This window comes from Antrostomus carolinensis, unplaced genomic scaffold (genome assembly GCF_000700745.2).
Source record: "Antrostomus carolinensis isolate BGI_N321 unplaced genomic scaffold, ASM70074v2 scaffold24349, whole genome shotgun sequence".
NCBI classification, from domain to species: domain Eukaryota; kingdom Metazoa; phylum Chordata; class Aves; order Caprimulgiformes; family Caprimulgidae; genus Antrostomus; species Antrostomus carolinensis.
In genome coordinates, this window is record NW_010340978.1 from 4588 (window position 1) to 17209 (window position 12622).

Below are 12622 nucleotides of genomic sequence, written 5' to 3' on the forward strand. Positions count from 1 at the left end.
AATGACTGATATCAAAGTTCTTGCATATTTTGGAGAGCGCTACATCCAATTGTTCCTATATAAATTAAGGAAATAATGAGTCAAACACTTAATAAAAACAGGCCAAGGAATACATTACTTAAACAACAGCAAGTGAGGAAAAGATGCTTATTAAAACAATCTAATAATTATGCTTGTACAATAGCCAACACTGTACATTACTGGACTATTTTGAGGTGCTCAAATGTTACTTCTTGCAGCCTGCAGTACTTCAGTCTGGAATTCCTGTCAGTCAAACAGTTCCATCGTTTCCAAGAACAAGCACAGTAAAAAGTACACTGAAGTCAAATTCAAAGTGATGTTTACTTTGTGATCCAGCACCACAATATGGGAGACCTAGCATTTCTAATTTGGTCTACTCCTATGAAAACAGAAATCTATGGAAAAAAAATGAAAATGCTCCACAGGTGTTTCAGCTCAAGCAATTCAATTATGGACTTCTTAATCCTCTGACCACCCTCTATTAAATGGAATTAACACTGCCTCACTTAAAAGTTCATTGTGAAATAAGTCATTTCTGGAGTACTATACCAGCAGAATGATCAGTACCATAGGAAAAGAAAGCACACAAACACACAAATACACAATTACTAGTTTTGTCGTCAAAGCTGTGTCTGAGCATACTGAACAGCTTTGCAATAAATGAAGTTCAACTATTATGTGTACCGAATGAAAAAAAACCCCTAAAACAGGATAACAGACTTAATGACCAGCTAATAAGCCTTCCAAGAATTTGACCATGTAGCTTAATAACAAAATTCTCACTTAGATGCTGTAACATATTCAGAGATACACAGCCTAGCTCTATTTTCCATCAACAATGCAAGAAAACAGGAATCAACAACACGATAACATACACAGCTAGCAAATATTCTATCTCCTTGCTAGTCACTAAAACCATTTCAACTCTTATTATTTAAGGATATTGCGATGTAGTCTTGCTCTTGCAAAGAGAAGCCACAGGATATGTTTTTTTTAGTCCCTATGTACTTTTACTTACTCCACTGAAAAATTTTCATGAATTCCTTTGTTAGCCACAGAGTATTTATGGATTTTAATCCTAGAGATTTGGTGTGGGGGGTTTTGTTGCCGCTGGGTCTGGAGGGTGTGTTTTATTTTGTTGGTTTTTTCAAGCAGATCAATATTTTCTTTAAGCACAAAAAAGGAGAGTAGAATACAATCAAATACTGCATTTTTTCCTTAAGCAAAATGGTAAAAGGACAAGTAACCTAAAGATTCAGAATTTTTTTAAAGGGTTACTGAGCAATTTGAATTTCAGCCATATACTGATTTTTTAAGAAATGTTTTCCTTCTCTTATTTCATGTGGAACAGCTGTACAAAGAGAGAAACAGAGATATCAAACTGTCCATGAACAGAGCTCAAATACAGAACACATTAATCTTTTCAGCTATATTCTTCTATTGTTCCTTCCACTATAGCCACCTTGTGTTTTATTTGCAACATAGTATAAAAGGTTTATGTTAAAGGCTAATCACAAGGAGGGAAAAAAAAAACAAGGAAAAAAGGAATGGACACAAGGACATAAGCAGAGGTCCTCAACTATTGAGAAGACTCATTATTAAAACATTCATTAGCAGAATATAATTCTATATTAATTAGAGTATGTATTTCACAGGAACACTTTATGAACTCCAGGATGACTTACATTCTCTCATATGCATAGGCATAATTCCAGTAGAAAATAAGATAATTTCACAGGAGTGAAGTAAGTTATTTCTATAATTTGACAAATAATAAATAAAAATCTTGAATATTGTTGTTTGTCTAGCTGTGAACTGCTATCACAAACCAACATGGCACATTTTACCAGGTTTTAGCATGAGCAGAATTTGCTCTGCAAAGCTGTTACTGGAAGGAAGTGAAGATGCACGTCCCCTTTTAAGCAACTTCAACGTTTGCTCACTAGGCAGAAGTGGCATGCAAATGAAAGCAACAGGAATGAAAGCTGAATGATCTTAAAAAAACAACAACAAAAAAAACGAATTTAATGACTGGCCTATGTGAGAGTGAGAAGAAAACACTCATTTCATTAGCTCTTTTGAATGAGCCATGCTCAAATAGAGCATATATCACTGAAAGGGTAAAAGAACAAAGAAAAGCTTTGCAAGAAAGCAAAAGTACAAAGGCATAAATTAAGGAAATTTAACAAAGTGCTAATTGTACAGGGAATTAAATAACGAGGTACAATAACACATGTATTAATCTGACTTTCGAAAGAAAGTGATCAGAGGTGTAGAGAGCTGCTGGGATAGCTAATTCAGTTTCCTGCTACGCATTACACATGCTGGTATTACATGCGCAACATATATATTATACATATCTACATTATTAGACTTCTTACAAAAAGCCTGCCAAGTTTCAGCTCAGTATTACCTAGTAATGGAGTTAAAAGAATTCCTGTTTTTCATGAACCTTTTTTTGCCACCAATTTCCAACAAGACACTATTTTATATTCATTTGCTTTTGCAATACTATCTACCAACATAAACTTATGTTCTATCCTAGTCACATCTTTCCTAGCTATTCAAGTCTTAATTCCTACACCTTAGCACTGGTCCTATCCAGCAGTTTCCAGTTTGCTGACCTCTCAAATTTCCAGTGAAACTGTGATCTCTTGTGTAGCTTACACAAACCTATTGGTATGCTGCTAATTTAATTTTCACAACTATTTAGGAGTAGTCTAAAAATTTCACAGCAGTTCATGGACTGAAACCAACTGTGCATCTTCACCACACAGGGACCATACTTTTGTTCCAGTGCTTCAAATGTTATGCGCCTATTTTATTTGACTGCCTTACAACTTAAAGTATGCACAATTAGTGAGCTAGACTTGTAAATTCGATAATGTATTATAGAGCATTTAAGTTGACTGCAGCACAAAAGGCTACATGAATAGTAATGACTATAGCATTCCAAAGACAATATCTGAAAGAAATGTACACGTTCTGTAATTGCTAATAACAATGCATTAGAAAGCTCCAATACATAGATGTTAAATACTAACTTATACTAAACATCAATATATTAATTCTTACCTCTATTTGTTCCAAGGTGTCTTGCAGTTTTGAATTCAATTCACTATTAATGAAAGGAAAAAAAAATGTTTAAAATCAAACTACTGATCATATTAATATTTCACACCAAGTTTCTTGTTTCCAAAAAACATATTTGCCTGCTACTGAGTCAATATAGCATCACCACACTACTGTTACTACTGAAAGGCACTTACTGCAGGCATTTGCAGTCTTAATGCTTCAAATTAAAATATCTGTTGCAGCAACATATTTCCTAGGTTTACAATGCAATGGTGTTAAGAGGGCCCAGACAAGACCCCATTCTGCTAGGATTTGGCCAAGCATTCAAAGATGTTCCAAACACCCAGGAAATTCATGCTCTAAATGTTTTGATTTGGCACTCTGGTCTACAGCAGCATGTAACCAGAAAGGTCAGGGCCATCAGGTCTTTGCAAACTATGGTATAGTAACTTGTTACTCAGGAACCCCTTACAGAAACACTATAGGAAATAAAGAACTTAAGCTTACACAACTCACAGAAAATCTTTTTAGGATGATTATTTCACTTCTCTGAGCTATATTCAGCATAAAAAGATTAACAAATATAGCTACCAAAACAGAAACTACTCAGGACAAAGAAAGGCACAACTGTTCCTTTCCAACAATCAGCCTTAAAAATTTCACAACTACCTTGTTCTCTCCACTTAAGTGATATGCCCATCACCCCTCATTTTTTAATCCTGTAAGATAACCTGGATACAACACCCTCCAAAGAAAGGTTTAAGAAGACATTAGAACAAGAGTAAAAACCTTGGTCTGTCCACAGAATCACTCCTTCTTACAATCTTTAGAACTAGGTACAGCATAGACCATCACCCCCTGTATACAAACACATAGTTGGTTTACATGTTGAAATTAACTTTAAATTAAATTCACCTCAGCCAGGCAACTTACATGCTCACACACACATGAAAAACCTGCTCAAGTAGTGCAAGGTAGGGCTGAAAAACTTCCTGGGCTCCAGAAACCATTTCTTGATTATTGCAGGTGATCACATACGACTAATTTCATCTGTATACCAGCATAGTTCCTCAGGAAAACTAGTTCCTTGTTACCACTATTGTTAATGCCAGGCAAGCCTCAGCTTGCAATCACCTGGTGACACAGAAGGCTTGGGCAGCTCAGGGACCTGAGCCCTCACATCACAATTCCCAAACGCCCCAAGTTCATAGCTATGCTGGATTCAAAAACCTTGTTCCACATGAAACACAACCCATGTAAAACTGCCACGTGTTTCTTACTGCCACCATTTAATAGAATTCCTGTGAAAGCGCTGTCTTCCCATTAAGAAAGGGCTCAAGCAACAATTTTAAATACACACATTCAGAGTTTATTTATTCAACCAAGCTATGATATATGGAGGTGTTTGCAAGAATACAGCGTACGTTTATGCTGCCTAATTTAGGAAGAGAAGGTGCAATCACAAAACTTCATAAGAAAAGTAACTGAAGTGAAAATGCAGAAATGTAGTGTCCAGCTAAACCAGTATGCATTTTCTAAGACGGAATTATAAAAGTAGTGCTTGGATAAAATGGTTACGTGGTTATTATAAAGTCCCATTTACCATAATTGAGAATTTAATTCAAGGCAATCATTCAATTCATAAAAACCATATTAGAAGTCTTTTTTTTTTTTTTTGGCATCCCCACCCATACAAATCTAAATGAGTGCATTTTTAGAAGGCACATTGCTGCAATATAACAGAAGTAACATTTCAACCCAAATGCAGTAGATGTAGTCATCCCACTATCTGACACTACATTTTCCTACAGGTTTTTCAAGGGAGTCAACTCACATCATAACTGATCAACAAGCAGAAGGCAAAATACTTTGATTCTATTTTTAAACAAAAATGAATCACATAATGCAAGCATTCCCTTGGAAGAAGACAATGAAGAACAAAAAAAATAGATACCCAGTCTATTACTTCAAAGGAGGATGAGCAGCCACTCTTAAAACCAAAGAAGTCTTAGCAGGTAAACTGAAGTGCTTGCCTCTTCGGATTATGTATATACCAAAATAAAAAAGTTATACACTTCATAGAAAGGTTTAAATCTCCTGCTGTTTAAGAGCTACACCCAATTCCTACCACTATCTAGCAAGAAAAACATGAAGAATGATGTACTAAGGAAGGCTGATTCTTGCCATGTGGACAGCAGAAATCAACGGGATACTGTGAAAATTTCATGGTAAGATACAGAGGCTACGTTTCATACAAGCACTTTATGAATGCTAGCATATGCATTTCCTTGACTAGCTCATTTTTACTGCAGTCCTAAACAGAAATGTAAAAGATCTGTTTACTCATTTAGCCCAATCCCCTGCTATTGAGACATTATTCCATACGATACATATTCTCAGACTTCTGCAAGTAAAGCAGTGCACAGAGACTGAAATGTATGCACTGGGGCTTGAATTTATAGCTAAAATGTCCTTCTGCTCTCACAGTGCAAACAAAAACAAGCTCCAAAAACTCTCGGAATAAAGAGCAATGCTGATTTTTTCCTGTCATCATCCTTTATTTCAAGAAACTGTCTTCTTGGATGCAAGATTACTTTGAACTTAATGTTTACCCATTTATTTTTTTTCCTTCTAAAAAGCACTGGAAACATCAAGTCTTTCTAAGCTAGGAACTGCAGATACGCAAATCAGTTCTGGTTCTGAAAGCAACTTCTCCATGAGAGCATGAAGCTCTGCACTTGCTAATTTCACTGCCAAGAATCAGGGTAAGCTATCCTTCATAACCCATCTTGCTGTAGGTAAATTAATTCCAGAATATAAACTTACTTAACAAAAAATTAGCTCAGGTATCTAGGTTGCAGGTTGTAGCACAGTTATAGTTCACTCTTAGTTAAAACATTACCTGCCAACATACTACAACAGTTACAAAACAATGACATGGTCCAAATACAGATTATATAGTGTTACAATTGTGAAGACTGCTTAGCAGTGGTACAGGGAGGGGGGAAACTACTGAGGGTGCTTATGCTTTTATAAATGCCTCAATTTTACTTTTCTCAGCAGAAAATTAAATTCCAATCAAAGCTGCTTTAGAGAATGAGAATTAGTGGTCACTAGTTTATACCATTTACAAATAAAATCATACAGAAGCTGAAAGCTGTACAATATCACCTTACCTTATACAATTGTAGTGTTTGAAAGTGCTGGCAGCTTTCTGGCATTCCAAGCACAGCTGAATAGCTCCTGGATAATCCTCTTCCTTAGGATAAAATACAACGGAAAAAAGTTCATTTGGCCTCTGAGGCAAACACTGCAACACTCAGTTTTACTTGCATGCTTATATATAAACATTAAGGACAAACTACTTTGTCTCTTACCTCTATACAGTAAAGTCAAGGGAAATGAGTGAGGGTCTATTGCAAAACTTAATGTGCAAGCAGTTTAGAATTAGAAACAGGCAACACATTAGCAACAGTTGAAAACACTACCTATTATATTACCTTAGGCAAATGACTTGCTGTTTTGTTTCCTTATGCATTCATACAAAACATATCAGAAAGTTTTTCTTACAAAACAACTAACATCCTCCCAGTTAACTTTCAAACCTTTGTTAATACAATATGATCTATTCATGAGCAAGGAAAGAGGTAAGTTCAGGCACTGGCAGGCTGTTGCCATAGTTTACAAAACCTAAAAAGAGACAAGGGAGACACTCCAACATTATGCACAAACAAACACTATTTAATTTGACACATTCTATAGCTGATTAGAAATTAATTGAAAGAAAACTGTCTCACACAAGACCCGAGGACAAAAAGAACATACTTTGGAGAAAAAAAACTAAACTAAACAAAAACACCCAGAAATATTTTCTAACTTATAAAAAGAATATCCAATAGGTAGACAGATCAATCAGGAAGTATATGAATATGCCAGGACAAAACCAAAACAAAAACATAATCACAAAAACGTAAAACCTCAGATTCTTGCCAACAGAACATGGGAAGTACCTTGGGTATAACTACTATTTTTTGTATTCTATTAGATATGAGGCCAGAAAGGCTCTTGGAGGAAGGAAAACCATCTTTAATAGCTTAAGAGCTTCCATTTTTTGTCCCAATTATATCCATTATATTATGTGCTTCAGAGAGCTCAAATGCAAAGCTGTTACTGGAATTTCAAAGTCTTTGACTGAAGAGTAAAAATGCAAGGGCTATTTATATTCAGCTATTATCGTAAAGGAGTTTCTGAAATTAAATTGATTTTAACAGCAGCATTCTAATGCGGATGAAGTTTAACTAAAAACACAACCCCACGTATATACATTATCCATTAGCTGAAAACAGAAAAGTACATTGGTCTAAAACGATGGCTGCATTTAGAACTCTTTGCATCTTTCTCCATTGGAAACCCGGTATCTCCTCCATTAAGTCTAACAGAACTCAAATCAGAAAGCCTGCTTGCATAACGTATATTACTAATATATTCTAGGTGCAGCTCACCCCTGTAAATTATTATAGTTTCATGTCTGGTCTTTTTTAATTGGGAACCCTATCCAAATGTTCCCCTGTTAATGGCTACTAATAGCTTTCATGCATATTCCAAGCTACTAACTTTTTCTTGGAATAATGATGATAAACTGGCCAGCAGGTCGAGGGAGGTTCTTCTCCCCCCTCTACTCTGCCCTGGTGAGGCCACATCTGGAGTTCTGTGTCCAGTTCTGGGCTCCCCAGGTCAAGAAAGACAGGGATCTTCTGGAGAGAGTCCAGCAAAGGCCACAAAGATGATGAAGGGCCTGGAGCATCTGCCTTAAAAGGAGAGGTTGAGAGAGCTGGGAGGGACTCTTCAGCCAGGAGAAGAGAAGACTGAGGGGGGATCTTATCAGTGTTTATAAATATCTGAAATGTGGGGGCCAGATGGATGGGGCCAGGCTTTTTTTGGTGATGCCTAGTGACAGGACAAGGGGCAATGGGCGAAACTGGAACATCGAAGTTCCATACAAACTTAAGGAAAAATTTCTTTACTGTGATGGTGACAGAGCACTGGAATAGGCTGCCCAGAGAGGTTGTGGAGTCTCCATCTCTGGAAGTGTTCAAAATCCACCTGGACGCTTTCCTGTGCGACCTGTTGTAGGGAACCTGCTTTGGCAGGGGGGTTGGACTAGATGATCTCTGGAGTTCCCTTCCAACCTCTACCATTCTGTGATTCTGTGAAACTGGCCAGTACCTGGGCTACCTTATTGGGAGCAGACACTGAGGACAGCTCTAAAACTGCACTTAGCCACAAAGGGCAGTTCCAGCCCTTAGCATTTAAAAATCTCTGGCAAATTATGATAATCAGACATTAGGGTCTGTGTGTGAATGCAACACCCCCACCTCTGTCTCAAGACAACTCCTACCAGTAAACAGTGAAGAGCTGACCTCCTGTGCAGCAAAATATGGCACAGAAATAAAAAGCTAATCATTGTAGAGGACTTACTGAGCAGTAGGCAATGTTTATGCTGCCTGTAAATGAATACATTCTTGCTTGGTAAAGAATAAGAAAGTGTGCCGACACAAGGTATACCACCCAAGATAGAATTAAGCTCAAAGAATCTTAAGACTTACAATTATTAAGACTCAATTTCCAAATTTAGTAACTAGGGATTATCATAATGACGTTCCATCCAGTATAAGCTGTAAATATTTGTCAAGCTAGCAAGTCAAAATTGTTACACTATATAATAAAAACATAGTTCTCTATAAAATCCTGAAGCTCTCTTTCATACAATTTAATTACCTTATGACAAATCTTATTTTTGCTCTGACCAGTACCTACTATATTTTTATGCAGTATATATACTGTATCAGTAGAATTTTCAGTGTCATGGCCTGCATGCTGCAATGTTTTCTACAACCAACTGTCAAAATGCCAACTCAATGAATAAGGAGACAAGCTATTACATTTACAAATAAAATACTAAGTAGGGATCCCATATATAAATTTGTACAATGCAAATATTTTATCCAGACCCAGCATATCAATAATCAGCTAAATCTCATGTTCCTTTTTCTTCCAAATATCAAGCTAGAGATCAGAAAAGAAGTAGAAGTTGAGGTTAGGGAGGCACTCTTACTGAACTAACTCAAACCTCAGTGGATCTAAATACAGGATTGAGTCTTCAAGAGAAAATACTCCCCCCAGCACAGGGGCTATCTAATTTGATAAGAAGTATTTCTTATAACATTTTAAATAAATAAAATAATTTCACTACACGCACACACCCATAGCCCGTTTGCAAAAGGAAGGAAAGAAGGGACAAAATTAAGATGACTGACAAAAGTAGACTTAGAATAGCTGCAAATTACAATAGTCTGACAAGGACTTACCTCTAACATCTCACTCAAACGCACATCAGTTCTTTGCTAAAAACAAAAACAAAAAAACAGTGATAACTACACAGAAATGAAGAAAATTATTTTGTGATTAAACAAAAACTGTACCTACCAGTGTTTTTATTGTTCTCAGAGACTTTAGCAGTCCAATAAGCAACTGTCGTTTCCTTTGATTTGCAAGAAGCCCCAAACTAGTTTGTGTGAAGCCTTCCTTTGCTATATTCAGGTGCCTGCAAAAGTTAAAATTAAAATAATCTTCAATGATACGTAAAATAAAACTTATTTCTAATAAATTCTAACATGTCCATCAGGATACATGCTAGAAAATAAGATTGTCAGCATTGTTAAGGAAACCCAGAAATTGAGATGATACCAACAGACTATTAAGAAGGTACTTTTTCCCTTCTGCAGAACTTGTCTGTGGATCAATGGCGTATCTCAAAAAGGTTCCTTCTTTAAAGAAAACTCCCTATTGAAAAAGTGAGAGCTACAAGAGAGACAGCAGCTGGTATTTATTTCAGTATCTTTAACTACTATCACTAATTCTATTCAGCAAGCAAACTTCCTGGATTTACAGATTTCTTCTTAAATACTTTCCCCCTTTTCAATCTCTGCTATTATTTAAGCAACATACCTTCTTCCATTTGTGCAAATAACAGCTGCTAACTGAAGGCCAGTCTGCAATGATGTGACACGTTCAAGTTCCTACAGAGAGACAACAGGTTAATTGAATATACAAGTTAAAGTCGTGCTACACACCAGCAAAGACTAGCGATTAGTAGGTTTCTCTTGAGACGTTATAAAGACTTTGTAGAGTTACTTTATGTATTCTCTGTTTCATCATTTTATATATGCTAAGCACTGGAATGTAACATTAATAAAAACTATCTTTTAAAATACAATTCTATTTTGAAGAAAGATACTGGAAAACCATTTTCATTGCAGTGGGACCCTCTACATTTATATACTGTACATTTAGCCTAAGAATCTCTATACCATTAATGTGCCACAACAGAATAATCAAAGCTTCAGAGACAGAAGCACGGGGTTTAACTTGCATTAATATGCCAGAGAGAAGCAGGACACAAAAAAAAAAAAAAAAAATCATCATGTTTCACACAGCATTTGCTTGTTTAGAAGCACTTGTGTTCTACCAATTTAACAGATGTCACTTCATAATGAACACTAATTGTATCCTGTTGAATTTCAGCTGAAAACTCTTCAGCACAGGTGACCTGAATTTAGCTTGATTTGAACTTTGTGAACTGCCTTGCATAATCTCAAGTCCTTTAAAAAATATTTTTTTTAATATATACCTATTAGGATTTCTTTTGTCAGGAACAGCACTGCAGAAAAGTGAACACTCTCCCCACACTAAAGAAAAAAAAACTTTTTTTTTTTTTTTTTAAATACTGCTCATAATTTCAAAGCGTATCGAGTGCTTTCCATGGGGTGAAGGGAGATTTTCACTTTGAAAACTAATCTAATTTTAAAGATATGACAAGCAAAAACAAGTTTAAAGTTTAGTTCAGCTTAAAATCAGCTCCTGGTCAGTCCCAAAGACGAAAGTAATTCTGACAAATTACTGACCTGCATCTTTCACCAAAACCAGTTCCTCCTTTATACTACCAAGGTTGCTTTTGGAAAAATTACAGCTTAGTTGCTGATATGCATAATATCTTAAGAAACAAAATTCAAAGATTACTTTCCTCAGTACCTACTTTCTCACTAAAAACATACTTTGCAAGTGTCAGAGCTATTCAAAAGGCCATCATTCCCTTTTCATGAGGAAAGGCATACAATAAGGAGCAACTCCATCCCAGTCTTGCCTCTTGCAAAGATTCTGTAAAACCTCTCCTTTGAACGTGACTGGATGGAGAGGCAGAGGGAGAGAGCGCAGCCTAATGGTCCCCAGATTGGAAGTCTTCTGTCCAGCATTTAGGGCTGAATATATTTTTTTTCTCTTCTCAAAGATAATCTTCCACCCACTGGTTGTTCCTAAAGCATACCTTTCCTTCCAAGGAGAAGGGAAAACTATAAATCCCTTGCCCTGTGTCTGTGCCATGCCTCTCAGCCCATGGTAGTGCCTGTTAGACCAGTACTTCATACTAGGAATGGGGTGCAAACCGGGACTTCCCCACACTTTCTTTTGCACAATGGAAACGTGTCCAGGAGACAGTCAACTGCATTTTTGCTTCTTCTAATGATCTGCTACTGCAATTGGACACTGAACTGGAGCTGCCATTACAAAGTACCCATAGCACATCAAGAGGTTCATTTCATGAGCCAGTGGGAAAGTGAGTCCTATGATGCCCACCAGAAATTTCTGGTGAGTAAGTCTACTAACAAGAATAACTCTGTGCAAACCTTCGAGAAATACGCCTTTGAGAAATGTTTTTAAAAGATCCTTATTGGCACAATGGATTTTTACCTGTCCCTTTGGAACATCTGAAGGAACTTCTTGGTATAAAACACATGCACCTCACTAAGATGTTGCTGAGATAAGAATATTAACATTACACAGCAAAATGCAAGAAGCACATTATCCACGGTACTATTATACACTGAGACACAGTTTTCAAAGTGAAGCTGCTGGATTCAGAAAGAGCAGCACTCACTCAACAACATCAATTCTGAACATGCACAACAGCTAAACCACACCAGAAGGATTTGATACTGTACAATTACCCTTTCTGCCCCCATCTACACTATCTTATGAAGACTGTAGCATTTACCTCCTTCTGCAACAGCCTCCCACCTGACTCCTTTAACTAAAACTGAAACAATATTACTCTTACAGGTTTTTACTTCCACCAGCTATCATAGGAGATGATGCAAATAACGCTCACCCCCCAATTTTTCTTTAAACAGCAGCACTCCTCCTTCTACCCAGCGAAATGCCAAAGCACAGATGGGACACTCTCAAGGTCACTAAAGCTGGATGTGTGGGCCAGGAGCACAAGTGAGCAGAAGAGGAAGTTGTGCTCTCTGGATGGAATAGGGAAATAATTCCAGCTCCATGACACCTACCATGAGTTAACACCCAGGAGGTACAAGCCCAAGCCTGCAGAAACACCGTATCAGCTGAGAAGCAGGAGGCAAGAAAGGGAGGGATGTAAGTGGAGGGGAGAGGGAGGGGAGAGGGAGGGGAG

The 12622-nt window shown here is 37.0% G+C and overlaps 1 protein-coding gene across 1 annotated transcript in view; it reads right to left on the reverse strand.

Annotated features, from left to right (window-relative positions):
* LOC104531463 (syndetin-like) overlaps window positions 1-10175 on the reverse strand; it is a gene marked incomplete at both ends in the record, with an annotated part of 12928 nt that extends 2753 nt beyond the window's left edge. The window contains 7 exon segments of the mRNA XM_010176347.1: window position 1; window positions 3-55; window positions 3097-3139; window positions 6273-6355; window positions 9465-9500; window positions 9583-9700; window positions 10105-10175. The exon segment at window position 1 is cut by the window's left edge and continues 39 nt beyond it. Coding sequence (XP_010174649.1) covers window position 1; window positions 3-55; window positions 3097-3139; window positions 6273-6355; window positions 9465-9500; window positions 9583-9700; window positions 10105-10175 — 405 coding nt within the window.
* Between the last annotated feature and the right edge of the window lie 2447 nt (window positions 10176-12622).